Consider the following 27,462-nt stretch of genomic DNA (forward strand, 5'->3'; position numbering starts at 1 on the left):
AGTCTGCGGATGTGTTCTCCCCTCTACCGGGTCGTACGAACCTCATTCAAAACCACATCGAGACTGAGCCAGGGGTCGTGGTACGTAGCCGCCCCTACCGATTACCCGAACACAAAAAGAAAATAGTTCGGTAAGAATTGGATGCAATGCTCTATATGGGGGTAATAGAAGAATCCCACAGCAATTGGTCCAGCCCAGTTGTTCTAGTGCCTAAGAGCGATGGGTCTGTACGGTTCTGTGTGGATTATAGGAAAGTCAATGCGGTGTCTAAATTTGACGCGTATCCAATGCCTCGTGTTGATGAGTTGCTTGATCGGTTGGGCACTGCTTGATTTTATTCGACATTGGATTTGACGAAAGGTTATTGGCAGATCCCCAATTCCCGTGAAAAAAATGCCTTCTCCACACCGTTTGGACTACACCAGTTTGTAACACTTCCGTTCAGTTTGTTTGGGGCCCCGGCTACGTTTCAGTGTCTCATGGACCGAATCCTCAGACCGCATTCAGCTTACGCTGCTGCCTATTTAGATGACATCATCATTTACAGCAATGATTGGCAGCGGCACATGCAACATCTGAGGGCGGTTCTGAGATCGCTGCGTCAAGCGGGACTCACAGCAAACCCAAAGAAGTGCGTGATTGGGCGGGTGGAGGTATGGTATCTGGGGTTCCACTTGGGCCACGGGCAGGTGCGTCCCCAAATTGATAAGACAGCGGCGATTGCGACCTGCCCGAGACCCAAGACCAAAAAGGGGGTGAGAGAGTTCCTGGGGCTGGTTGGCTATTATAGAAGATTCATACCTAACTATTCGGACGTCACCAGCCCGCTGAATGATCTCACTAAAAAGGGATCTCCAGACCCGGTCCAGTGGACGGAGCAGTGTCAGCAGGCGTTCACGCAAGTTAAAGCCGCACTTTGCGGGGGGCCACTTTTACATTCACCCGATTTCTCTCTCCCTTTTATTTTACAGACAAATGCTTCAGACAGAGGGCTGGGGGCCATGCTCTCGCAGGTGGTGGAGGGGGAGGAGCGCCTGGTGCTGTACCTAAAGCTCTCATTGAGGGAAACTAAGTACAGCACGGTAGAAAAAGAATGTCTTGCCATCAAGTGGGCGATCCTCACTCTCCGATACTACCTGTTGGGGCGGGTCTTCACCCTCTGTTCGGATCACACCCCACTCCAATGGCTCCACCGCATGAAAGACACCAACGCGCGGATCACCCGTTGGTATCTGGCTCTTCAGCCATTTAAATTCAAGGTGGTCCACAGACTGGGGGTGCAGATGGCTGCCGCCGACTTCCTTTCCAGAAACGGGGGGGGTGGGGGGGTGGTTGGCAGGCCGGATGCCTCCCCGGCCTGAGTCGGGCGGTGGGGATATGTGGCAGCAGGGGCGTGGCCAAGCGTCTCTCCGGATATAGATATAGCAGTAAGGGCACTTGCACCTGAGCTAGATTATGTCTAACACCTGTCTCTAATTACAGTGAGCACGGGGAGAGTGACATAAAAGAGCCACACCGCCAGCAGACGAGAGAGAGAGCCTGGGTCCCCAAAGTTATTATTGTGAAGCTGAGAGTTTATTATAGTGAAGTTGAAGAGATTACTATTGTGACACGGAAGAATTTATTATTGTGAAGCTGAGATCAGTGTGGTCATTAAAAAGCCTTACCTGTGAGTAGAGCAACCTGCCTCCCGCCTCCTTTCCAATGAATCCTTACAGCACCCTTGTTAAATATGAGCAAACAAGGCTGTGTTTATCCTTTTGGTCTTTCATTCAAAATATTCACAAAAATATATCCTCTAATGAATATCAAACAACTGCAAACACAGTACAAGTTTTATCAAGAAACAAATATTTTTGTCAAATATATGTGTGGCACAATTATTGGCACCACTAGAAATTCTTATGAGTAAAATATATCTGAAGTATATTCCCATTCATATTTTACATTTTTTAGTACACCAGGGTGACTAGGAACATGAAATTGTTCAGCCATGACTTCCTGTTTCAGAGGGGTATAAAAATGAAGTAACACACAAGCCAAATTCCCTATCACTAATTCATCTATCACAATGGGTAAGACCAAAGAATAAAGTTATGATGTGCGGCAAAAGGTTGTTGCGCTTCACAAAATGGAAAATGGCTGTAAGAAAATAGCTAAAGCATTGAAAATACCCATTTCCACCATCAGGGCAATAATTAAGAAGTTCCAATCAACTGGAGATGTTATGAATCGACCTGGAAGAGGACGTATGTCTACATTGTCTCCAAGCACAGTGAGGAGGATGGTTCGAGTGGCCAAAAATTCTCCAAGGTTCACAGCTGGAGAATTGCAAAATTAGTTGGGTCTTGGGGTCAGAAAGTCTCCAAAACTACAATCAGATATCACCTACATCACAACATGTTGTTTTTTGAGAGTGTCAAGTAAAAAGCCTCTGCTCTCATCCAACAACAAATTCAAGCATCTTCAGTTTGCCAGACAATACTGGAACTTCAAATGGAACCGGGTCATGTTCTATAGTCAGATAAAACAAAAATAGAGCTTTTTGGCAGCAAACACCAGAGATGAGTTTGTCACACACAGAGAGGTAGCCATAGTACCTCATGGCCACAGTTAAATATGGTGGGGGATCATTAAATTTGTGGGGCTGTTTTTATGCCAAAGGTCCTAGACATCCTGTTTGGCATCATGGACAATTATCAAATACCAACAGATAAAAAAATCAAAACCTGACTGCCTCAGCCTGAAAGCTTAAAATTGGCCCTGGCTGGATCTTCCAGCAAGACAATGATCCAAAACACACATCAAAATCAACACAAAAATGGTTCACTGACCACAAAATCAAGGTTCTGCCATGGCCATCCTAGTCTCCTGACCTGAACCCCATAGAAAACCTGTGGGGTGAACTGAAGAGGAGAGTCCACCATGTGGACCTCAGAATTTGAAGGATCTGGAGAGATTCTGTATGGAGGAATGGTCTCAGATCCCTTGCCATGTGTTCTCCAACCTCATTATGCATTATAGGAGAAGACTCAGAGCTGTTATCTTGGCAAAGAGAGGTTGCAGAAAGTATTGAATAAAATGGTGCCAATAATTGTGCCACACATATATTTGACAAAAGTATTTGTTTTTTGATAAAACTTGTGTTGTGTTTGCAATTGTTTGATATCCATTAGAGGATATATTTATGTGAATATTTTGAATGAAAGATCAAAAGGATAAACAATAAAGACATATTTTTCACAGCCTTCTTTGCTCATATTTACCAAGGTTGCCAATATATTTGGCCACCACTTTACATATTTGGCCAATATAACATCAGCCACAACATTAAAACCACCTACCTAATATTGTGTAGGTCCCCCTCATGCCGCCAAAACAGCGCCAACCTGCATCTCAGAATAGCATTCTGAGATGCTATTCTTCTCACCACAATTGTACAGAGCGGTTATCTGAGTTACCGTAGACTTTCAAAGTTCGAACCAGTCTGGCCATTCTCTGTTGACCTCTCTCATCAACAAGGCATTTCCATCCGCAGAACTGCCGCTCACTGGATATTTTTTGTTTCTGGCACCATTCGGAGTAAATTCTAGAGATTGTTGTGTGTGAAAATCCCAGGAGATCAGTAGTTACAGAAATACTCAAACCAGCCCATCTGGCACCAACAATCATCCATGCGATTATATAATTAGCCAGTCATGTGACAGCAGTGCAGTGCATTGATCAGAAGGGGGAAAAATGTGATCTTAGTGATTTGGACCGTGGCATGATTGTTGGTGCCAGATGGGCTGGTTTGAGGTTTTCTGTATCTGCTGATCTCCTGGGATTTTCACACACAACAGTCTATAGAATTTACTCAGAATGGTCCCAAAAACAAAAAACATCCAGTGAGCAGCAGTTCTGTGGACGGAAATGCCTTGTTGATGAGAGAGGTCTAAGTCTACGGTAACTCAGATAACCGCTCTGTACAATTGTGGTGAGAAGAATAGCATCTAAGAATGCCAGGTTGGCCGGATTTTGGCGGCACGAGGGGGACCTACACAATATTAGGCAGGTAGTTTTAATGTTGTGGCTGATCGGTGTATAAAAGCTACATGTTTTCATTATATACAGTATAATAACATCATATATAAAGAATAAATATGAAAAAGAAATATTGACTGTATTGTAATGTCTCAACCAGGAAACATACAGCACCATCAAGAGTAATTTTATTGGAAAAAAAATAATTAAAGTCTCCCATCTCACCTGAAGTGGTGGTAGCTTACTATATAGATCTGGTCTAGTAACCTGAGGCTGTACACTTGTATTTTCAAATGGGAAAATTGGTAACATTTTCCCAAGGGGGAGATTCATGAATGGGAGGGTTCTGGAAACCCATATTCCCATTGTACCTTTGAGCTAAATGCTTAAATCCAGGCAGCTCCACCGGGAATGTCCCTACTGTAACTCTCTTTGAATGAGAAAATGTCTTCAAAAAGATAACAAAGATGAAAAAATTAGGTTAACTCCAATGTTAAAGAAAACAGGTTTGATGTAATATGTTGGCCGATGTTGCTACAGAATGCTGGAAAGTGACTGTAGTTTTTCGGTTTGTTTTGCAGGAGACCATGATGGATAACGCATTGCGCACCATCTCTTACATCGCTGACATCGGTAACATTGTAGTTCTGATGGCGAGACGGCGCATGCCACGCACTGCCTCTCAAGACTGCATCGAGACGACTCCTGGAGCCCCTGAGGGCAAGAAGCAGTACAAAATGATTTGCCACGTCTTTGAGTCAGAAGATGTAAGTGTGTGTTTAAATAAACTTGTTTCTGCTACATACATATACTGTATATACTGTATATAAACAAAACATAAATAGAATGGGATGTTTTATCCAGATTCGGATTTACCTGAGCCTCACAAAGTAACCCCAGTTACAGCTTTATATAATCCTGTTCTAATGGCCCTACTTTTCTTTCCTCCACAACACAACCCTCTCCTCTGCATTGCAGTTGTTCCTCATTTATGCTGTTTACTTTTACTCTTTGATGTACAAGCCAGTGTGTGTGTGTGTGTGTGTGCACGCGTGCCCACAAATGAGTCATTTATAGTTAGCCCTGCGCTTCCTTATCTTATTAAGCCTATTTTTTAAAGCACACCTCCATTATCTACCCATAAAAGTACAATAATTGCATTGTACCAAAACTTAAAAAAACAAATAACAATGGATGAATTTCTGTGCATTAAATAACAAAATATTAAACCAAGTGGCATCTGCAAAGAAATTATGCTAGACCTTTTTTCACATGTATTTTTTTGCAATTACTTTTAACCAACTCGCCCCTTTGTGATTTTATTGGATGTATGATTTCAGTTACCTTCAAATTTACAGTTGTCCTAGTAGCAGAGTAACCACAGTTGTAGTTCGTCACATTAACAATGAACATGTTGCGCTAACTTTGACTACCAGAAAGTGTCCCAATACATTTTGTCTTCAACTTTAAAGGCTCTATTATCGTGGCTGTGCTAGGCGCAAGGCTAGATAGATTAGACTGTGTGCTACATCTTCAATTTTTGTGAGAATGCTAATTCTAAGCACAATTTCCAGCGCAATGCGCAAATGGCCTTGGGTGGGAGTGTTTGAGCTATCTGTGGGTATATGCGCATACTGTGGATGTATTGTATTTTAATGAAGTGGCGCAAAGCACAATTTGATATTTTTCTGAGGGAATAGGTCATTGCACTAATACATCTGAAAACCACTTCTAATATTTGTGCAAAGTCTAAAATCAGTTCCTGCATTTGCAGTTTGGGGATTCCACCAGCAGATGATATCAAAGGGCTATCGATCACTTTTAATACTTGTCATAATTTGTCAGTAGATCAATATGATTTATAATAATAATAATAATAATAATTATTATTATTATTATAAATATTTTTTATAGCGCCTTTGCAAAGCTCATGGACGCTGTATGTAAAACATTAAATTGAGAAACATATAAAAAATATACATTACAAAACAATGAACAATGGGAGAGAAGCAAAGCACACAGTATTTCAAGCAGGTGAGACATGGGCGAGCAGGACGAGAGCCAACAATCTCAGAGAGGCCAACAGAGAACATACATACAGAATACATACATCATGGTCCGGAGCAGCAAATGAGACAAATAGAGCAGGGGATGCATTGCATACAGCCCATTTACGCTACCAAATTCTTTTGAATGGGCTCTCTTGACAGGACAGTAAATGAATTCAATAATAGAAAGCAGATGGTGCAATAACCAGTGAAGAACCTCAGAATTTAATTGCACTTGACCCAGCCCAGCAGCACTTTGCACGGTTTTGCCAGCCCACTTGCGCCTAGACTCCCAGGAGATCAGCAGTTACAGAAATACTCAAACCAGCCCGTCTGGCACCAACAATCATCGCTGCGATTATCTAATCAGCCAATCGTGTGGCAGCAGTGCAGTGCATAAAATCATGCAGACACGGGTCAGGAGCTTCAGTTAATGTTTACATCAACCATCAGAATGGAGAAAAAATGTGATCTCAGTGATTTGGACCATGGCATGATTGTTGGTGCCAGATGGGCTGGTTTGAGTTTCTTTAACTGCTGATCTCCTGGGATTTTCACGCACAACAGTCTCTAGAATTTACTCAGAATGGTGCCAAAAACAAAAACACATCCAGTGAGCGGCAGTTCTGTGGACGGAAATGCCTTGTTGATGAGAGAGGTCAACGGAGAATGGCTAGACTGGTTCGAACTGACAAAGTCTACGGTAACTCAGATAACCACTCTGTACAATTGTGGTGAGAAGAATATCATCTCAGAATGCTATTCTGAGATGCGGTTTGGTGCTGTTTTGGTGGCACGAGGGGGACCTACACAATATTAGGTAGGTGGTTTTAATGTTGGGATGTTAGCTTTTTAGTGAGATGACCTCTACCTGTGCACACATTGCCTCAGAAATACTGTTAAGTCAGAAACCGTGGCTTAGTTTTAGAAAATCTCATATCAATTCTAGTGCCGACAGGCCATTATGATAGGCTGCAACCAGCGACTCTCCTACTTCAACGATAGATTATTTACAAAGGTCTAAATGAGTTTGCAGTGCTTGAAATAGGCCAGCGTGTTTAAATTTCACCGTGAACACTAGCGCTACCATGCCTCCAAAGATGGCAGCCGCAGTAATGGAAACTGTCCAAAAGTGTAAACCTTTTTTGGAGTGTGAAATCGATGAACACTGATACAACCCTACATGAGTGAGCAGATTCAAAAAACATCAAATCAATGAAGTGTAGACAATTCAGATATGACACAATAATCTGCTATATTGATCTGCAATCCTGTATATGAATGTTCTGTCAGATCTTGTCAGGGGGGTTTATCAACAGAACATCTAACGTATAAGAGAACAGACACTAACTGTGAACAGGATGTTTCAGTGTGTCATATGAAATTATTACAAATTAGCGACTAGTAAAATAAAGCAATAAGCCAGAGCGGCTGTGCATTACAGTGTGTAAGGGGTGTTCTTAGGGAATAACTGAAGACAACAATATGCTAAAAGACACCACTGTTCAATAAACAGTTTGATTTATTATTATTAATGGTTAGAATAAAAAAAATTCTGCCAAGTAATATACTGTAATTCATTATCCTAACCAGGGACTAAAAACGAAATGTTTTTCATTTCAGTTCGTTCTAAGCAAAAACTGTATTTTTTTGTTCCGGTTCAAAAAAGTTCTGCAGCCTCCTTTCCAAATGGTTACCAGTTAAAACAAAATAAAAGAATGGTTAATAACGTTCTTTTTAAAGTGACAGTTCTCTGTGCTAAGGGGTGGGTGAAATACCAGTTGCAGTGTTGTCAGATCTCGCAAGAGAAACAAGCAACCTGGTCTGGAAAAACAAGCCCAAAATAAGCCACATGCCTCACCAAAATAAGCGAAAATAAGCAATTAATTATAATGTTTTCCTTTTTACCTGGATTAGCCATGCATGTATATGTCATAATTATACATAGTTGTTAAAAAGGTTTTTATTCACCGAATTCGACATCCACAGTGGGCAATTAGGCAAAGAAATGTGTGATTGCAGCAGTTTCCTTCAACATCAAAGCACGTGTTTAATTTTTTCGGCCAACATGAAGTGTAGATCCAAAAATTTAACCCTTTAGCCTTTAGTTTCATGAGAAAATGATCAGAACAAAATTAAACGGTTACAACCGGTTACCAGCATTTAAAAATAGCGTTTTCACTCCAGAACAATTGAAAATCACTTTGTTCTGGTTTTCGGTTACATTCTGCAAAAAATTTAATTCATTTTCGTTCCTTGAACCGTTTTTAGTCTGTGATCCTAACAACTTTGCGTATTGATTTAAAATGCGTTCACAAGTGTGGATTTATAGTCGATTTACAATGGCTTCGAACATGGCTCATCAAAGTCGGAACTATCTGTTTTATAAATTGGATCTTTTTGTTCAATTGTTATATTAATTTCTAGATTTTGTAATCGTTTCACTCTGTTTTTCTTCTCAAACATATTCAGGCCCAACTCATAGCACAATCCATTGGTCAGGCATTCAGTGTGGCCTACCAGGAATTCCTCAGAGCCAATGGAATCAACCCAGAGGACCTGAGCCAGAAAGAGTACAGTGACATCATCAACACACAAGAGATGTACAACGATGACCTCATCCACTTCTCAAACTCTGACAACTGCAAAGAGGTCAGCTGCTAGACAGTTTCTTCTCTATGAAGTGTGTTCTGTCTCTCTGCCAAGATACAGCTGACCCTGTGCACTGGTTGTTATTGGCCAATACAAGTGGAATTACTAGAAAATAGAGGACAGTGATGATGTGCTGCAGCAAAACCGTGGAACACTTTAACACTGAATGACTTCAGATTTAGGACAAATCAGTTTTTACTGTTTTTGGAAGAAAATATAAAAAAAATCATTGGTAACATTTCAGCTGGTTTCCACAGCAACTGTTGAACATGTTTTTCTTATGTAATTGCTGACAAGTAATTAGTATAAATACCTCAGTTGGTAGTCATTTTTGCTGCTTCAGCCCACATTTTGATGTTGTGGGTTATGTCCATGAGGCCAATGCAATTCATGGAAAATGGGATTCTGCTGAATTGTTGAATTCCTTTGAAATCTTAAACACATACAGTAAAGGTCAGACAGTTCATACTATTGTGTTTTAAAAGCACTGATATTTGTGCTAGATTGACCTCTCATGCTCTCAATTTATCAAGTGAATAAAATTGTTTCCTTAATTGCTTTGTTCCTTTTTGCCTTTAATACATCCTTTTAGTGGCAATCATTACATCCCTTGCTTTGCCTTTGCCTGTCTCTCTCTCGTTCCACAGTTGCAGCTCGAGAAACAGAAGGGGGAGATTCTGGGCATAGTTATTGTGGAGTCTGGCTGGGGCTCCATTCTGCCCACGGTGATCCTGGCCAACATGATGAATGGAGGCCCTGCCGCACGTTCTGGGAAGCTCAGCATTGGTGACCAGATCATGTCAATCAACAACACCAGCCTGGTGGGCCTGCCTCTCGCCACCTGTCAAGGAATCATCAAGGTGGGCATAGGGTTGAATCTTGGCTTATTAGGCAAAGTGTTTTGGCATTCATCATTTCAGCTGTAATTCTGACTTGCTGAATATTAAAAGCCTGTGCTTTTGGCCTGCAAATTGAATGATATAGTCACAATGGGTTTCATCAAGGACGGATTAACCACCGGGCCAATTGGGCCATTGCCCAGGGACCTCTAAACCCAAAGGGCCCCGAGCTCTTAATCAGTTATTTATTTATTTTGAGATATCTATTATAAATCCACGTAAATGTCAGCCATATGTGAAATAACATTTGTTCGGCCAAATGCATGCTGGACGACAGCAGCGCGAGCACAGACACTCGAGTGTGTGCTCAGGGAATCTGAATCTCACAGGTGCAGCACATTTATTTGATGGACTACAGAGAACAGCGTCTGATTTACAAAACACTTCCAAACACAAAGATAAGGTGCAGTTTACCCTGGCTGTGTACAAAGCTGGTAGTTTAAATTGATATAGGCTAAGCGATAGAATTCATGCAACAGTATGGAGGACTTTAAAATGTTTAAGTCGTGCATGCATTTAATGTTAAATGATAAAGCGAAAGATGCCTTAATACCCTAAGTATGTGCACAGTAACCTTTTGTAATATTTGGTTAACTGCGAGAGTCCACCAACGGTTATTCTGTTATTTTAGTCAGGACTCAGAAATAAAGAACATTTATTGCCATGGATGCGCCAAACAAAATCTCAGATTAGTAGGGAATAAAGTGCACAGTGAGCTATGAGCCAAAATAGCACAATACAGAGATCTTCATATGATAAAATCACATTAAAGTCAAACAAAAATAATCTCTGTCGCTGCCTGCAACATAGTAGGCCTATTCTTAATCAATGGAAAATGCGTAATTCTTCCCGGGCACGTTCACTTTTCCATGAGACAGCGTACGCTACCGATTATAGGACTTCTTCGTGATGATTAGATTTTTAAATATTTCAGCATTTAACTTCTGTAATTATTGTCTGCACACCAGAGCCAGGTAAAAAACAATCTGGAATAATGTGTAATAGTCACATTCCTCTTTGCAACTTGAACTTCATCAGAATGTCGATTTGTGACACCAGCGCTGAAAAATCTTAATGCAGCACAACAAATGGTGAAACAAAACACAGGTGTCTCGAGATGCGTTTATAAATATTAAAGTTCTTTTAAACTTTATGCAGTGTCTAAAAAATGCAATGGTCCTGAGTTGTGGCGTGGCGCAACGATCAAAGACGTCTGTCCAGTGCGTGTTTACATTGAAAAAACATTTTAAAACAGCGCAGACGCACGTGTGAACAGCCCGAAACTCTCCATATAGCTTATTTGAAAAACTGACCTGAACCTGGCCCAAAACCTGTAGGTTTGTCGAGTACCGTCGGACTCAGATCAGGTTGAAGAACTCACGTGCAGAATAACCGAATAGTGATTTTGATAGCCTATTTGAATACCGTTCACATCCCTAATAATAACGCATGATTTTGAATCGGTTCATAATTAAAAAGTACATATAATTGGCCGTGTCAGACATTGCTTCAAATCTATTTGAAAAATTCAACCAAATCTGACAAGCATCCTGTAGGGCATAAAGGTGAACGTGATCACGTTATGGGGGGCCTCCACGCCCATGGGCCTCTCAGGTCTTAATCCATCCTTGGGTTTCATTGTGATTGTATCACAATGATTCATCAATTAGTTTGCACTTTAATATACTTTAAATTTAGAATAAACCAAAACCACACTAACACAAAAAAATAACATATACAGTATATACTATTATTGAAAACGTAATAACTAAAATGAAGTCTTACTTATTTTAGAGCTAAAAAAAAAAAAAAAAGGTCTGGGAAAGGTTCTGCAAAAAATGCAGCTGATCACGTGTATTCCAGACCTCTATATAAAAGGTGTTTATTGCATTTCAACTGGTTTTAAGAATAGCACACTTAATTTTACACTTGGTTTTAAATGTGTGTTGTGAAACCAGCTGAATTTTTGCATGAGAACATTTTCTGTGCACATAATTATGCAACCTATATGCATTTATTAGTGAAAGAAACCCAGTGTAACAATACAGTACAGATGTGAAATTGTACTCAGAAATGCAATATATACCTAAATATTTAGTGGGGGTTTTTTCTTCTTTGTTTTACTCCAGGGCCTGAAAAATCAGGTGCAGGTGAAGTTGAATATTGTGAGCTGCCCTCCTGTAACCACAGTCCTCATTAAGAGACCAGACCTCAAGTACCAGCTGGGTTTCAGTGTGCAGAATGGCATTGTGAGTATGGGCAAGTGTAAAGAGAGAGAAACAGGAAGTCTGAAACACTATCCTCATACTGGTTGTCGCTGGTTGTGTAAGTCCCATTTTTGTTTGTTCCTCAGATCTGTAGTCTAATGCGAGGGGGGATCGCAGAGAGAGGAGGGGTGAGGGTTGGCCATCGCATCATTGAGATAAATGGTCAAAGTGTTGTGGCCACGGCACATGAGAAGATTGTCCAAGCCCTCTCCAATTCTGTGGGCGAGGTGAGATATGACATTTTTCTTGGTCTTATTTGTTGAACGTTTTATGCTTTAATCATGATCAATTACCTTAACAAATTACAGACTCTTACTCCTTATTTAAAAATTATTTATAATATGTCTTACAGTATGATATATATATATATATATATATATATATATATACAGTGCAGTCATAAAAGTATTCAGACCTCTTCATTTTTTCCACATTTTGTTATGTTGCAGCCTTATGCTAAAATGCTTTAAAAACATTCACATCAATCTACACTCCATACCCTATAATAACAAAGCAAAAAACAGATTTTTTATAACTTTACAAATTTATTAAAAAGAAAAAACTTAAATATTACACTGACATAAGTATTCAGACTCTTTGCTATGACACTTGAAATTTAGCTCAGGTGCATCCCATTTCTCTGGATCATCTATGAGATGTTTCTACACTTTGATTGGAGTCCACCAGTGGCAAATTCAATTGATTGGACAGGATTTGTAAAGGCACACACCTGTCTATATCAGGTCTCACAGCTAAAAATGCATATCAGAGCAAAAACTAAGAGGCACAGATCTGGGGAAGGTTACAAAACAAATTTGGCATCATTGAAGGTTCCCAAGAGCACAGTGGCCTCCATAATTCTTAAATGGAAGAAGTTTGGAACAACCAGGACTCCTCCTCATGCTGGCCGCCCAGCCAAACTGAACAATCGGGGAGAAGGGCCTTGGTAAGAGAGGTGACCAAGAACCCGATTGTCACTCTGGTTGAGCTCCAGAGATCATGTGTGGAGATGGGAGAAACTTGCAGAAGGACAACCATCACTGCAACACTCCACCGATCTGGGCTTTATGGCAGAGTGGCCAGACAGAAGCCTCTCCTCAGTGCAAGACACATGAGAGCCTGCTTGGAATTTGCAAAAAAGCATTGTGGTGGTATCATCATGCTGTGGGGGTGTTTTTCAGCAGCAGGGACTGGGGGACGGGTCAGGGTTGAAGGAAAGCCGAATGCAGCAAAATACAGAGATATCCTTAATGAAAACTTGGTCCAGAGTGCTCAGAACCTCAGACTGGCCTGAAGGTTCACCTTCCAACAGGACAATGACCCTAAGCACACAGCCAAGACAATGCAAATGTGGCTTAGGGACAACTCTGTGAATGTCCTTAAGTGGCCCAGCCAGAGCCTGGACTTGAACCCAATCGAACATCTCTGGAGAGACCTGAAAATGGCTGTCCACCGATGGTCCCCATCCAACCTGACAGAGCTTGAGAGGATCTGCATAGAAGAATGGCAGAAAATCCCCAAATCCAAGTGTGCAAAGTTTGTCGCATCAAACCCCAAAAAGACTTGAGGCTGTAATCGCTGCCAAAGGTGCTTCAACTAAGTAAGTACTGAATTAGGGGCTGAATACTTATGTCAATGTGATATTTCAGTTTTTTCTTTTTAATAAATGTTCAAAGTTATCAAAAATCTGTTTTTTGCTTTGTCATTATGGGGTATGGGGTGTATATTTATGTGAAAAATAAATACATAATTTAAAGCATTTTAGCATAAGGCTGCAACATAACAAAATGTGAAAAAAATGAAGGGGTCTGAATACTTTATGAATGCACTGTGTATATATATTATACAGGTATATACTGCATATACTATACACTAAATAACGTTGATCATCAAGGGCATGTCAATGTCTGGGTTGATTAGGTGGTAAACATGTTAGATGAAGGAGAAATGTGCAGGAGTAAAGACCTGAGCAACTTTGACAAGGGCCAAATTGTTATGGCCAGACGACTGGGTCAGAGCATCTCTGAAACAGCAAGGCTTGTGGGGTGCTCCCAGTCAGCAGTGGTGAGTACCTACCGACAGTAGTCAGAGGAGGGACAAACCACAAACCGGCAACAGGTTGTTGGGCGCCCAAGGCTCATCGATGCGTGAGGGAAACGAAGGCTATCCCTGTCTGGTCCAAACCAACAAAAGGTCTACTGTGGCACAAGTCACAGAAAATTTTAATGATGGTTATGGGAGGAATGTGTTACAACACACAGTGCTTTGCACCCTGCTGCGTATGGGGCTGTGTAGCTGCAGACTGGTCAGAGTGCCCATGATGACCCCTGTCCACCATAGAAAGCGCCTACAATGGTCACGTGAATGACAGAACTGGACCTTGGAGCAGTGGAAGAAGGTTGCCTGGTCCGATGAGTCCCATTTTCTTTTACATCATGTGGAGGGCTGTGTACATGTGCACCGTTTAGCTGGGGAAGTGATGGCACCAGGATGCACTGTGGGAAGACTGTGGGAGTGTGATGCTCTGGACAATGATCTGCTGGGAAACCCTGGGTCCGGCCATTCATGTGGACATCAGTTTTACAGACCAGGTACACCCCTTCATGGCAATGGAATTCCCTGATGGCAGTGGCCTCTTTCAGCAGGATAATGTGCCCTGCCACACTGCACACATTGTTCGGGAATGGTTTTAGGAACATGATGAAGAGTTCATGCTGTTGCCCTGGACTCCAAATTCCCCAGATCTCAATCCGATCGAGCATCTGTGGGATGTGCTGGACCAGCAAGTCTGATCCACGGCGGCTCCACCTTGCAACTTACAGGACTTGAAGGATCTGCTGCCAGTGTCTTGGTGCCAGATACCACAGGACACCTTCAGGGGTCTTGTAGAGTCCATGCCTTGGCGGGTCTTCACTATTTTAGCGGCACGCGGAGGACAAACATCATATTAGGCAGGTGGTCATAATATCAGTGTTTAGTTTATATATATATATATATATATATATATATATATATATATATATATATATATATATATATATATACACATATACACACACACACACACACACTGTAAATATACACTGTATATTGGTCCCAAATTTTACCCAATTGTACCTTTTGATTACAGTGTAATTATAGAATGCAACATTTATATTTATACAATTTTAGATCAAATGTTTATTAACAAATAGTGTTGTTAGCAGTATATTATAAAGTATTTTTATTTATATTATATATATTATTGCTTTTATGACATGGTCACCATATTATAAAAATAATTAAGATACAAATGTTTATTAAAATTATTAGTATTTTTTTAAGTAAAAACATTAAATGCTATTCTTCCATTATAGGATATAGTCCCTGACATGTAACATTGCTATGCAACAGTAATAACGAACAGCTATGGGTGCTGTGCAGTGACACAAACAGTAGTTTGTCGAAGAGGTCATAGCTCTATCGTGAATAAAGCATGGCTATTGACCAATTAGCATCCAGGACTATAATATCTGTTTTATAAAGTATATTGTTGCATTCTAAAAAATATAGAGAAAGGGTAATCCTATTTCTTTATCCTCAAACAGATCCATATGAAGACTATGCCAGCCGCCATGTTTAGACTCTTAACTGGGCAGGAGACTCCTATATATATATGATCTAAAGTGGACTTCAGCTGAGATAAACGGCCCTGGGCACACAGAGCTTAGGGAAATGCTTGAATGCAGCGGTCACCTTTCACCCTCACAAAAATAACTCCCATCAATCTTGCTGTTAGCTAACGTTACTTAAGAGATACGGTGTGTCATTTCTGGATAATGTGGATTCTTTTGATGTTTTGTAATGTCTGCACTTGGGGTGTATGCTTGTTCAGATGATAGACTCAATGCATCTCAAATCCTTTCTGTTTAATGGAAGGGGAGTGGGATGGGGGGCTTTGCACATTTTTTTGCTACCAATGTTTAATTTATTTGCAGTTCTGTATGTATGTGGAAATTGTTGGAGAGATGCAAGTTTGTTTTGTAAATATGTAATCGTTATATCAGTATCAGAAAGGAATGGAAAAGCCAGAGTGAGAAGTCTAGACAGTACAAGCCCAAAGCCTAGTGGCCATTCCAGAATGTTGTTTCCCCCAGAAGGCATAGATTGCCACTGAATCTAACATGCACTCAAATGCACTGAATCGATACACTTCCCCTACACAACAGATGACAATAGTCTAGTGTCCAGAGTGTACAGACCTTTGATCCTTTTGCTGCAAATGATTCTTTGGCACAATAGTTTTTGAAATCTTCTCAATAAATACATGTGTAATCAAGAATCATTGTAAAATTAACTTTGCAAGACTGACAAGTATCAGCAGTTGTGCACACGCAGGGACTTTATCATCAAGGGAAAATGTTCCATATTGTTAGCATTCATCAATGCATAAAAGTCATTTAGAGGGCATTAAAGACTGAACTGAGCAAATTTTAAGAGTAGTTTTTTACACACAACCAAGCAAATCTTTTGTAAAATACCATATGTAAACACAATTTCTGGACTTCTCCCTTGCTGTAATAATCAGCCATTCTCTTGCCATGCTGTAAATGAGTTTTGTTTCAAATGGATATATTGTATGAAATCTCCAAGTTTATTTTTTATGTGTGCTTTTTTGTGTATGCCCAACTGCAGCTGTGTTAGTGGGAATGTAATAGTGTTCTTAATAGTGTATCCACTTCCTTAAGCAGTATTAGAATGTCTGTACATAAACGTTTAACCTTGTTTAGTACTGTGTCCATGTAGGAATCACTGTTAGTTCAATTTTATCCTTGTGAGGCTTTGGCCTTCAGAAAATAAGACACTGTGACCAAAAGCCTTACCACTGCGTAAGAATGCTTTTGAAAATGAATTGTAATAAAAAAAGAAACATGAAACAATTAATAATACATGAACATGAGCACCTGTCTGCATGCATCTTAAAATGACACTATGGCAAAATAACAATAAAGTGTAATATAAGCCCTTCATGTTGTTTTACCATGCATTTTGATTCTCTGACCATTCTGGTTAGTTTGTTTGAAAAATAACAAGCTAAAGAATGGCTACAATCAGGGTCAGAAATTAAAGGAATAGTTCACCCAAAAATGAAAATTCTCTCATTATTCACTTACCCTGATGCCATCCCAGATGTTTTTTACTTAATTTCTTCTGCAGAACACAAATCAAGATTTTTAGAAGAATATTTCAGCTCTGTAGGTCCATACAATACAAGTGAATGGGTGCCAAAAGCTTGACGCTCCAAAAATCACATCTGGGATGACATAAGGGTGAGTAAATAATGAGAGAATTTTCATTTTTGGGTGAACTATCCCTTTAAGGGTAGCTTAGGCCAGGCAAAAATGCCACTAAAATGAACAAAATTGTCCCCAAAATTCTAAATAAGGGGGCAAAAAATAAAAAGAGGTAATATATTCTCAATCTAGTTATTCATATTTATAATTTATGTTATTGGAATGACACTGTATATTTTTATTTGTTTAGAAATATATATATATATATATATATATATATATATATATACACACTACCGGTCAAAAGTTTTGAAACACCTGACTGAAATGTTTCTCATGATCTTGAATATCTTTTGATCTGAAGGCGTATGCTTAAATGTTTGAAATTAGTTTTGTAGACAAAAATATAATTGTGCCACCATATTAATTTATTTCATTATAAATCTAAAATTTAATAAAAAATAAAAATAAATAATAAAGAAAAGCAGCCAATAAGTGCCCAACATATAGATGGGAATTTTAAAAATACTGTTTAAAAAAGCATCCCAGGGTGATACCTCAAGAAGTTGGTTGAGAAAATGTCAAGAGTACATGTCTGCAAATTCTAGGCAAAGGGTGACTACTTTGAAGATGTTAAAATACAACACAGTTTTGATTTATTTTGGATTTTGTTTAGTGACAACATAATTCCCATAGCTCCATTTATGTTATTCCATAGTTTTAATGACTACTATTATTCTAAAATGTGAAAAAAAAATTATAATATAATAAAGAATGAGTAAGAATGAGTAAGTGTTTCAAAACTTTTGACCGGTAGTGTATATATATATATATATTAAATGTATAAAATGCCCATGAAAATCAAAACCAGATGGAAAAGTTCATTTCTGACCCTGGCTTCAAGTAATGAAACCTGAGTGGGTCATACAACCAAGAAGCTTTTATCAATTTACATGCTCTTAAATTTCCAACAGTGGCCAGCTTCCATAACTTTAAAATAGCTCCCTTGCCTCATATTATGGCCCTAATGAGCACTGATTTTAAGGATCACAGTTGGAAATCAGTTCAGCCAGCTCAGAATGTTTGAGGCTTTTTCAGTTAAGGAAGGAATAAGAAAAAAAACAAAACAAAAAACCCCCACAAAATAATGAAATTCTTTTATCTGATGTTATTGGAGACCGGAGAGGCATTGCCGAGCTTTATGACAAAATGTTGAATGGCACGATGGTATTCATTAATGAGTGTGGTGTGGAATTTCTAATCATTATCCAAGTTTGCACACGCTGCTCCACCTAGAGGTTAAAAATATACACTACAACCCTTTTCATGAGCTTTGAATGATACCATGGCTTGCAATTAAACTTATTGATCTATCACGAAACTTGAAAGATGCTTATTAATCTAGTATGCGAACAAAAATACTTAATCATTAATGTGATTAAATTAATATACACGAAGAACATGATTAAAAAAAGAGCGCTTATATACTGTACCTGCAATAACTGCACTAAAGAACTCATTGGATAACTTGTTACTCCAATAGTCATAGTTTTTCTCAAAACTAGTTGTAAACAAATTGTAAACAAGATCAAATATTATTACAGCATATTATATGACATAACATTTTTATTTCAATACTGTTCATAATTCTATATAGTATTATTTTTGAAATTATAAATAATTACATCCACTGCCAACAGAATAACTGAACTCCTGTTACTGCTCTCCAGTTCATTAAGATGAAGATGTAACTCAAAATTAGTTGGATTAAACAAGTTTGCTCATGGCTGCAGTTATTCAACAATCAGGCAGGGATTTAAAAGTTGCTCCTCTTAGGAGTTCTGGTCATTCTTGTCACATTTTAACATGACCTTAATCCCGAGTCTCTGGCGTGTGGTCCCAAAGGCCTGCACAGCCTGCTCCAGTGGGAAACGGTGGGTGACCAAGGGCATTACATTTACCTTTTTATATGCCAAAATTGCAATGGCCAGTGGCAAGCTGGAGAAACAGTGAGGGATCATGAGTAAAGTGTGCAAAACAGAAAATCAATTTATGAAATGCAAATGTAAAAATCAAAACTACAAAATTTTATTAATTGAACTATTGATCTAAATTGTACTCAAAGGCTGAGGCCGTTGTTTGTAAGCCATAACTTTACTTACGTATTACAGTAACAGAATACACCTCTGATGTCAACTTCTCTGACCGCTGCATTGAGAAGAGGTATGGTGGTCATCTCAGCACCTAGCCCAACCAATACAAGCACTCCTCCAGAACGAGTTGCCTAGACAGAATACACTACCATCAGCACAGACAGAAGAACGGAGTTGCAACTAAGGTCTCAGTACATCACACAAGCAAATGTAGGGTAAATAAGAATGAGCAAATTAAGCTTCAGCAGAAACCTAAGCAAACTGGATTTTTCCAATGCAGCTAAAGCAGGAAGATCTTATTTTTGTTAATAAACTTACATAGATGGCTGTCTGAATACTGCTCTCCACTCCAGTGCATTCTATGCTGATTTGAGGCATGCAACCTAGCATTCCTTTAACTTTTTTGGCCATTTCTTGTGGTGCATCCTCTTTCTTCACAGGAAGCAGTAAGTCTGCCCCCATCTCTTTAGCTTTGGCCAGTCGATCAGTGGACAGGTCTAAAAAAAAAATATAAAAATAGCAGAATAGCATTCTGAGATGATATTCTTCTCACCACAATTGTACAGAGTGGTTATCTGAGTTACTGTAGACTTTGTCAGTTCGAACCAGTCTGGCCATTCTCTGTTGACCTCTCTCATCAACAAGGCATTTCCATCCACAGAACTGCCGATCACTAGATGTTTTTTTGTTTTTGGCACCATTCTGAGTAAATTCTAGAGACTGTTGTCTGTGAAAATTCCAGGAGATCAGCAGTTACAGAAATACTCAAACCAGCCCATCTGGCACCAACAATCATGCCACGCTCCAAATCACTAAGATCACATTTTTCCCCATTCTGATGGTTGATGTGAACATTAACTGAAGCTCCTGACCCGTATCTGCTTGATTTTATGCACTGCACCGCTGCCACACGATTGGCTGATTAGACAATCATATGGATGATTGGTGGTGCCAGATGAGCTGGTTTGAGTATTTCTGTAGCTGTTGATCTCCTGGGATTTTCACGCACAACAGTCTCTAGAATTTACTCAGAATGGTGCCAGAAACAAAAAACATCCAGTGAGCGGCAGTTCTGTGGATAGAAATGCCTTGTTGATGAGAGAGGTCAACAGAAAATGGCCAGACTGGTTCGAACTGACAAAGTCTACGGTAACACAGATAACCGCAATGTACAATTGGGTTGGTGCTGTTTTGGGGCACAAAGGGGACCTACACAATATTAGGCAGGTGGTTTTAATGTTGTGGCTGATCAGTGTGTGTATGTATATATATATATATATATATATATATATATATATATATATATATATATATATATATATATATATATATATATATATATATACACACATACACACTGGCAGCCAAAAGTTTGGAATAATGTAGACTTTGCTCTTATGAAAAGAAATTTATACTTTAATTCACCAAAGTGGCATTCAACTGATCACAATGTATAGTCAGGACATTAATAACGTGAAAAAATACTACTACAATTTGAAAAAATAAATAAAAATAAATCAGAACTTCTTAAACTACTTCAAAGAGTGCTCATCAAAAAATCCTCCACGTGCAGCAATGACAGCTTTGCAGATCTTTGGCATTCTAGCTGTCAGTTTGTCCAGATACTCAGGTGATATTTCACCCCACACTTCCTGTAGCACTTGCCATAGATGTGGCTGTCTTGTCGGGCACTTCTCACGCACCTTACAGTCTAGCTGATCCCACAAAAGCTCAATGGGTTTAAGATCCTGAACACTCTTTTCCAATTATCTGTTGTCCAATGTCTGTTTCTTTGCCCACTCTAACCTTTTCTTTTTGTTTTTTCTGTTTCAAAAGTGGCTTTTTCTTTGCAATTCTTCCCATAAGGCCTGCACCCCTGAGTCTTCTCTTTACTGTTGTACATGAAACTGGTGTTGAGCAGGTAGAATTCAATGAAACTGTCAGCTGAAGACATGTGAGATGTCTATTTCTCAAACTAGAGACTCTGATGTACTTGTACTCTTGTTTAATTGTACATCTGGTCTTCCACATCTCTTTCTGTCCTTGTTAGATGCAGTTGTCCTTTGTCTTTGTAGACTGTAGTGTACACCTTTGTATGAAATCTTCCGTTTTTTGGCAATTTCAAGCATTGTATAGCCTTCATTCCTCAAAACAATGACTGACTGGCGAGTTTCTAAGGAAAGCGGTTTCTTTTTAGCCATTTTGGACCTAATATTGACCTTAAGTCATGCCAGTCTATTGCATACTGTGGCAACTCAAAAACAAACACAAACACAATGTTAAGCTTCATTTAACGAACCATATATCTTTCAATTGTGTTTATTATAATGGCAAGTGATGTTCTAGTACCAAATCAGCAATTTAGCATGATTACTCAAGGATAAGGTGTTGGAGTGATGGCTGCTGGAAATGGGGCCTGTCTAGATTTGAACAAAAATTAAGTCAAGTGGCATTTATTGTCATTTCAAACATACACAGCTAGTACAGTACACATTGAAATGAAACAACGTTCCTCCAGGACCATGGTGCTACATAAAACAATATAAAATAACATAAAACGAACACAGAACTACATGAGACTACACAGAACTAAATAAGACCTACACATTTCTACATGCAAGTGCAAACATGTGCAAACAGTACAAGACGGTACATTAATTGCTAAAACAGGACAATAGGCACAGTGAGACAGTGCAGTGCCGACCAGTACACAGTTCTAGTGTGAAAGTGTCCGATAAAACAGATAGTGCAAAAAGATATTACAATATAATAGAAAATGCTGTGAATGTAAACATAACATACTATGACATAGTATTCAGCAGATAAGCTTATCCCATCCATGGACATAGCATTTATTGGGGTAGCAGCCAGGTAGAATGTGACAAAAAATTGAATACAATATTTATGAATACAGTAGCAGCAAAAAAAAAAAAAAAAAAAAAAATCCGGGTAGATAATAGAGAAATGTGCAAAAATTGCAAAGGGAGTCAAAGGGAGTTCAGTTGTGTGTGTGTTGTCAGTCAAGTCTCTGAGTTTTGAGGAGTCTGTTGGCTTGGCGGAAGAAACTGTTACACAGTCTGGCCGTGAGGGCCCGAATGCTTCGGTACCTTTTGCCAGATGGCAGGAAGGTAAAGAGTTTGTGTGAGGGGTGTATGGGGTCATCCACAGTGCTGGTGATTTTGCGGATGCAGCGTGTGGTGTAAATGTCTATGATGGAGGGAAGAGAGACCCCGATGATCTTCTCAGCTGTCCTCTCTATCCTCTGCAGGGTCTTGCGATCCGAAACGGTGCAATTTCCAAACCAGGCAGTGATGCAGCTGCTCAGGATGCTCTCAATAGTCCCTCTGCAGAATGTGGTGAGGATGGGGGGTGGGAGAAATCAAACAATTACCCCCTGTCCCAATAGTCATGTTCAAATGACATTTTCAAAAGAGTATTAAAAGCAGGCTTTCACACGCATTAAATTCAAAAGCAAAGTCGTTTTTTACAAGAGTGACATAACAAACTAAGACAAAGTCCTCATGCCAGATAGACAAGAAAACAGAGGTTATTACACTGATTGGTTAGTAAATGTGTGACAGTTGCATGAATATGTGCAATCATTAAAGGGTAGCTGACCTGTACCGCAGACAAACACTGAGCTTCCAAGAGTGACCCCTGCCCTCCTGCAGGCATGGATCCCCACTGACAGTGGCTCAACCAGGGCTCCCTCCTCATAAGTGACACTAACTACGTTTCCATCCAAGGATTTTTAGCGAAAAAAGTTTTCTATGTTGATACTTCAAATGTCACAAAAAACTGGTTTGGAAACACTTTTTGTTGAGAAAATTGGCATTAACGCAAAAATGTAGTGTTACGTGACAGACTTTACCCCAATCGTTAGCCTGTGTTAATCATGACGACAAGGTATACATCCTTGAAAGCCAATTTAATGTGTTTGCAGCACTGTGACATGACACTTCCAGAAGTGCCAACACAAATATCTCATATCATTCACATCGACAAGTGCACAGAGAACAAATGAATGGCCACTGTTTGTGATTAATTTAATCACATCCGTTTATTTATTAATTATTTATTATTTGCTTTTCCACACCATTCAAAATAATAGACGGCAGTCATGGAATTAGCCCACAATACAAAAAACATATAATTTCTGTGCACAAAGAGGTTTTAAATTAAAAATAAATATACAATACTAGAAGAAAAGCTTCAGTGTGCTTTATTGAAACAAGAACATAGCCCAGTTATATTAAATTATTGTTTAGCTTTTGAAAAAATGCCAGCAAAATTCCCTGTATTAAATTAAATAAATTACCAAATGAATAAAGCATTAAATTAAAAAAATAAATTACCAAACGAAAAAAAAATATATATATTTTAGACCTATATATGCCTTATCTTTACACAAACTTAAATTAGCCTTACCCTGTTCTGTAGAGCTGAATGACATTTTCAGAATGTTCTACACTTTTTTTCAAGACTATAAACTATCAGAACTATTTGTCCAATGTGGAGTTCACTTTCAGAAAACTAGCTTTTGAACATTTTAAAACTTTTAAATATTTTAAATCTAACCCTCTTTACCTCGGATCACATTTGCTGAGCTTCTTCAGAAAATGTAAATTGCATTATGACATTAATTTGAGATGACAATCAAGTTCAGTTGGTCGTTAAAAGTTGCTGGAGAAATATGCGGGACATAATGCAGTTGTGATGGCAATGCTTTAGATTAGATGATTGTTCAAAATAGCCTGTTGAATATCAGGAATGTATCATATGTAAACCCTGATATTACACCGCATCAGTTTTTCTTTAACAGCTGTGCACACAGCATATACACATCAATGGATGGTCCTTATACTAAGACCGAAAGTTTTCCTCACTACTTTGTGCAGGTTGCCAGCTTGAACAGGGCCATGACGATTCGGTTTCAGGTCGGAACCGGTGGCAACCTGCGATAGGTGCAACATCAGGACCAATCTTACAGTCCTATCAGAAGGGCAACTGCTCCCTTTTGATTGCAATTCCTCGTCTTCTGATTGCATTTATTTGTGAAATGAAAATGACAGTAAGCTGGCTAATTTCAATGAATTGTCTCAATACTCTCCCCATTTTACCAAAACTTAGGAGGAAAAAAATAGGGCGAATTAGCGATAAACACACATTTCTGAATGGAACGTCTTAAGGGCAGATTTATTTTGTGATAAACTAAAACTTATGCGACAAAGTGTTTCATCACGCACGCCATTTTTATCGATGACTGTGTCTCATTTGGAAGGCTGCATACTAGGTAGGACGCGTCCTTTGAAGGCTGCAGTATACCGAGTGTCCACTTTTAAACAAATCTTGTTTAAAAGAAACGGCCTTCATAGGACAAAGGAAAACGGAATGTAACATGGTTGCTATGACAGCACGCCACTCTTTAACGAGCGCGCTTTGAGTGAGAAGGGAACAATGTTCCTCTGGGAGGGAATGCATTTTAGGAGAGTTATAATGATTTTACAGTTGTACTTTTAGTCTAATAATTTATTTTAATTATATATTAATATAATTATACAAATTATATACTCTGCACCCATCTACTGAGGTACTTCAACTTGGGAATTAACATTACATGCATTTGAACATCATATTTACGGGCAAATTGGCATCATTATTTTTGACATTTCCGTTGAAGCAAAGAATTGTGGGTTGTGAGTGCCCACAAGGATACACCTCATGCATCCTCCAAATTCCTGTGAAAGAAGGTCACATTTGGAGTGTCCTACCCGCATTTCTGAAACCAGACAGCCTCGATGATATATGTGGCAGACAAATGTGACCTCCAGAGGACGCAGCCTTCCAAACGAGACACAGCCGATAAAAGGCCATTTGAATGGAAACGGGCAGAACACGGCAAATGTCGCAACATTTTTTTTTTTACACATTTTCACTTTGTCGATAACAAAATAGCGCGAAAGGTGGATGGAAACTAGGCTACTATTAGGAAGCCTGCATGTACAACCATAAGAATATAAAGAACAGAATTAAAGGGTGAACAGACAATCAGTCTTGGAAGCTCAGTAATAATTTTTTAAGGCATAATCTGCAATCATGTTATTAATTTAAACAGCACACTGATGACTGTAAGACATTACAGACATTACAGCTTCATTTTCTGTTACTGCAGGATTTCTGTAAAACTGCTTCGAAACTACGTGTGTTATGAAAAGTGCTATATAAATAAAAATTACTTGGCAATCATAACATTAAGATATAAACAACAGGGAATAAAAAGCAAGACAAGTAGCTTGATTTTAATGGTGATCTGACTTATAGCAGAAGTTGGCACTGTGCTTGTAGTATCTACACAGGTTTCCATCATCTGGAGGAGTGGCACAGAAGAATATGCTGGGTGACAGGTTGTAATGTCCAGATTTAAAGTACTCATCTATTTCGCAAGGAACGCCAGGCTCAATGGCAACTCTGTCCCCTGTGGGGTGAGAAAGAGGAAAACCACACTTTAACACAGTTAATCTTTGCGTAACTGTTTATATTATAAATTAACAATATTTTTTTATTCAATGCCACAAGAAGAAAGAGACATTTTTACATAATCACATCAATAACATCACTAACATTGCCACAGACAATAATTTTACATAAAATGCAATTCCCTTATGACATTACATGTTTTCTATACTTTTTTTTCTTTTTCTAAAAGGTTAACATGATTCTATGACATTTACAAAGAGCCTATTTTTATTCTTGTGTATATGGTATTTGCCCAGTATGATTATTATACTGTACAATATACACGTCATTACATTTCAAAATGTCATCTTTTTAAAAAATATCACATCAAATACACTTATCAGTTTTGAGGTGCATTACAGCAGAGCCCGCTTTGACCACACGACCAGAGGATTCATGTCCCAGTATCATGGGTTGTTTCAGCACAAAGTGCCCTATTCGTCCGTTCTGCCAGAAGTGCATGTCTGATCCACAAATACCCATTGAGTGCATCTGAAGCAATACCTCTTAAATAAAGAAAATAACTATATAATAAATACTGAACAAGAATAATTAATAATTGCACTGCATTACAAATATTTCTTAGTGAGAATTTGTACCATTTGATTCTGGCTCTGGAATCGGACATTGTTCCTGTTAAAGATAACAATTGAAAAAAAGTTTGTCTGCAAATAAATCAATACAAATTTCTGTAGTTTCTACATACAACTGACATCAGAGTTCAAAGGTCACAAAAACCTTTATATCCATATAATGTCATACCAATCTAAGGTCTCCTTTAGAGTGCAAGATCATGGAAATGTTGTCTTTATCCATTTTATTCTCTGACACAGACACACAACAACTGATATAAACTTGCTAAAATAAGTGTAGCCTCAGTTCATAGTGTAATCATTCAGACAGAGCTGCACGAACCACTCACTCGCTGACACCACTTACAACCATCCCACATCTTCCCGTTTTCCTCATTAGTCCATTCGGCGTGCAGGCCCAGCGCAATCTATGCAGGAATGCAAACATCAAATGGGATGGCGGTTTCAGCATGTAATTAAAATAAAATATTAGCTTTATAAAAATAAAATGACAAAACTGCCATTACAATTTAGGTGACTCAGCAACTTCCAGTGGTTGAACTTGGCAGATATTAAACTTTAAGACCTCCCAGAAGATGTTAATCACTTAGTCTCCAGTCTTTTTGAACTCGGCCAAGAACTGCTTTACACACATCTAATTTATTTTATTTACTGATGTACTGTATTTTTCCACAGTGAAAACCCAAGATGTCATTTGTCTTATTTACTACAACATTCCTGGTCACTGTGCCTGTAACTTATTAACAATTAACATTTAAACAATTAAGACAACCTGACAAGCAAGCATAGGCTATAAGTTTCTGAAGTTTAGTTATTGTTTCATTCCCATTAATATTGCTGGTTTTTGCCACCCCTGTGCCATTTTTGTCTTCTGTTCTTTTGATGTTTTCATTGCTTTTTTCCAGACATGGCAATTTTTACTTCTTAAATTTAATGGCATCACATAACTGGGGAAATATAAAATCCCTGATTTCAGCAACCTTATAACACATGACCTCAGAGAAAATCCTTTAATGAACAAACCATATTACTGGAAGA

The 27,462-nt window shown here is 38.8% G+C and overlaps 2 protein-coding genes across 6 annotated transcripts in view; one reads left to right on the forward strand and one right to left on the reverse strand.

Annotated features, from left to right (window-relative positions):
• Positions 1-16,898, forward strand: part of LOC127446599 (amyloid-beta A4 precursor protein-binding family A member 2-like) — a 127,615-nt gene extending 110,717 nt beyond the window's left edge. For all 5 annotated transcript variants that reach the window (XM_051707667.1, XM_051707676.1, XM_051707652.1 and 2 more), the window contains 6 exons: positions 4,605-4,790; positions 8,544-8,723; positions 9,371-9,583; positions 11,752-11,871; positions 11,976-12,116; positions 15,477-16,898. In XM_051707667.1, coding sequence (XP_051563627.1) covers positions 4,605-4,790; positions 8,544-8,723; positions 9,371-9,583; positions 11,752-11,871; positions 11,976-12,116; positions 15,477-15,548 — 912 coding nt within the window. In that variant the 3' untranslated portion in view covers positions 15,549-16,898. The remainder of the gene's footprint in view (positions 1-4,604; positions 4,791-8,543; positions 8,724-9,370; positions 9,584-11,751; positions 11,872-11,975; positions 12,117-15,476) is intronic.
• Positions 16,899-18,994: 2,096 nt separating this feature from the next.
• Positions 18,995-26,647, reverse strand: LOC127439828 (sorbitol dehydrogenase-like). Its single transcript, XM_051696059.1, has 8 exons — positions 26,594-26,647; positions 26,431-26,464; positions 26,167-26,337; positions 25,631-25,790; positions 25,299-25,309; positions 19,634-19,812; positions 19,325-19,446; positions 18,995-19,160 (listed from the first exon to the last, which is right to left on the reverse strand). Exons 1-8 carry the CDS (start codon positions 26,645-26,647, stop codon positions 18,995-18,997), a joined length of 897 nt encoding a protein of 298 aa, XP_051552019.1.
• Positions 26,648-27,462: the final 815 nt, after the last annotated feature.

Source organism: Myxocyprinus asiaticus, chromosome 1 (genome assembly GCF_019703515.2).
Source record: "Myxocyprinus asiaticus isolate MX2 ecotype Aquarium Trade chromosome 1, UBuf_Myxa_2, whole genome shotgun sequence".
Lineage (NCBI taxonomy): Eukaryota > Metazoa > Chordata > Actinopteri > Cypriniformes > Catostomidae > Myxocyprinus > Myxocyprinus asiaticus.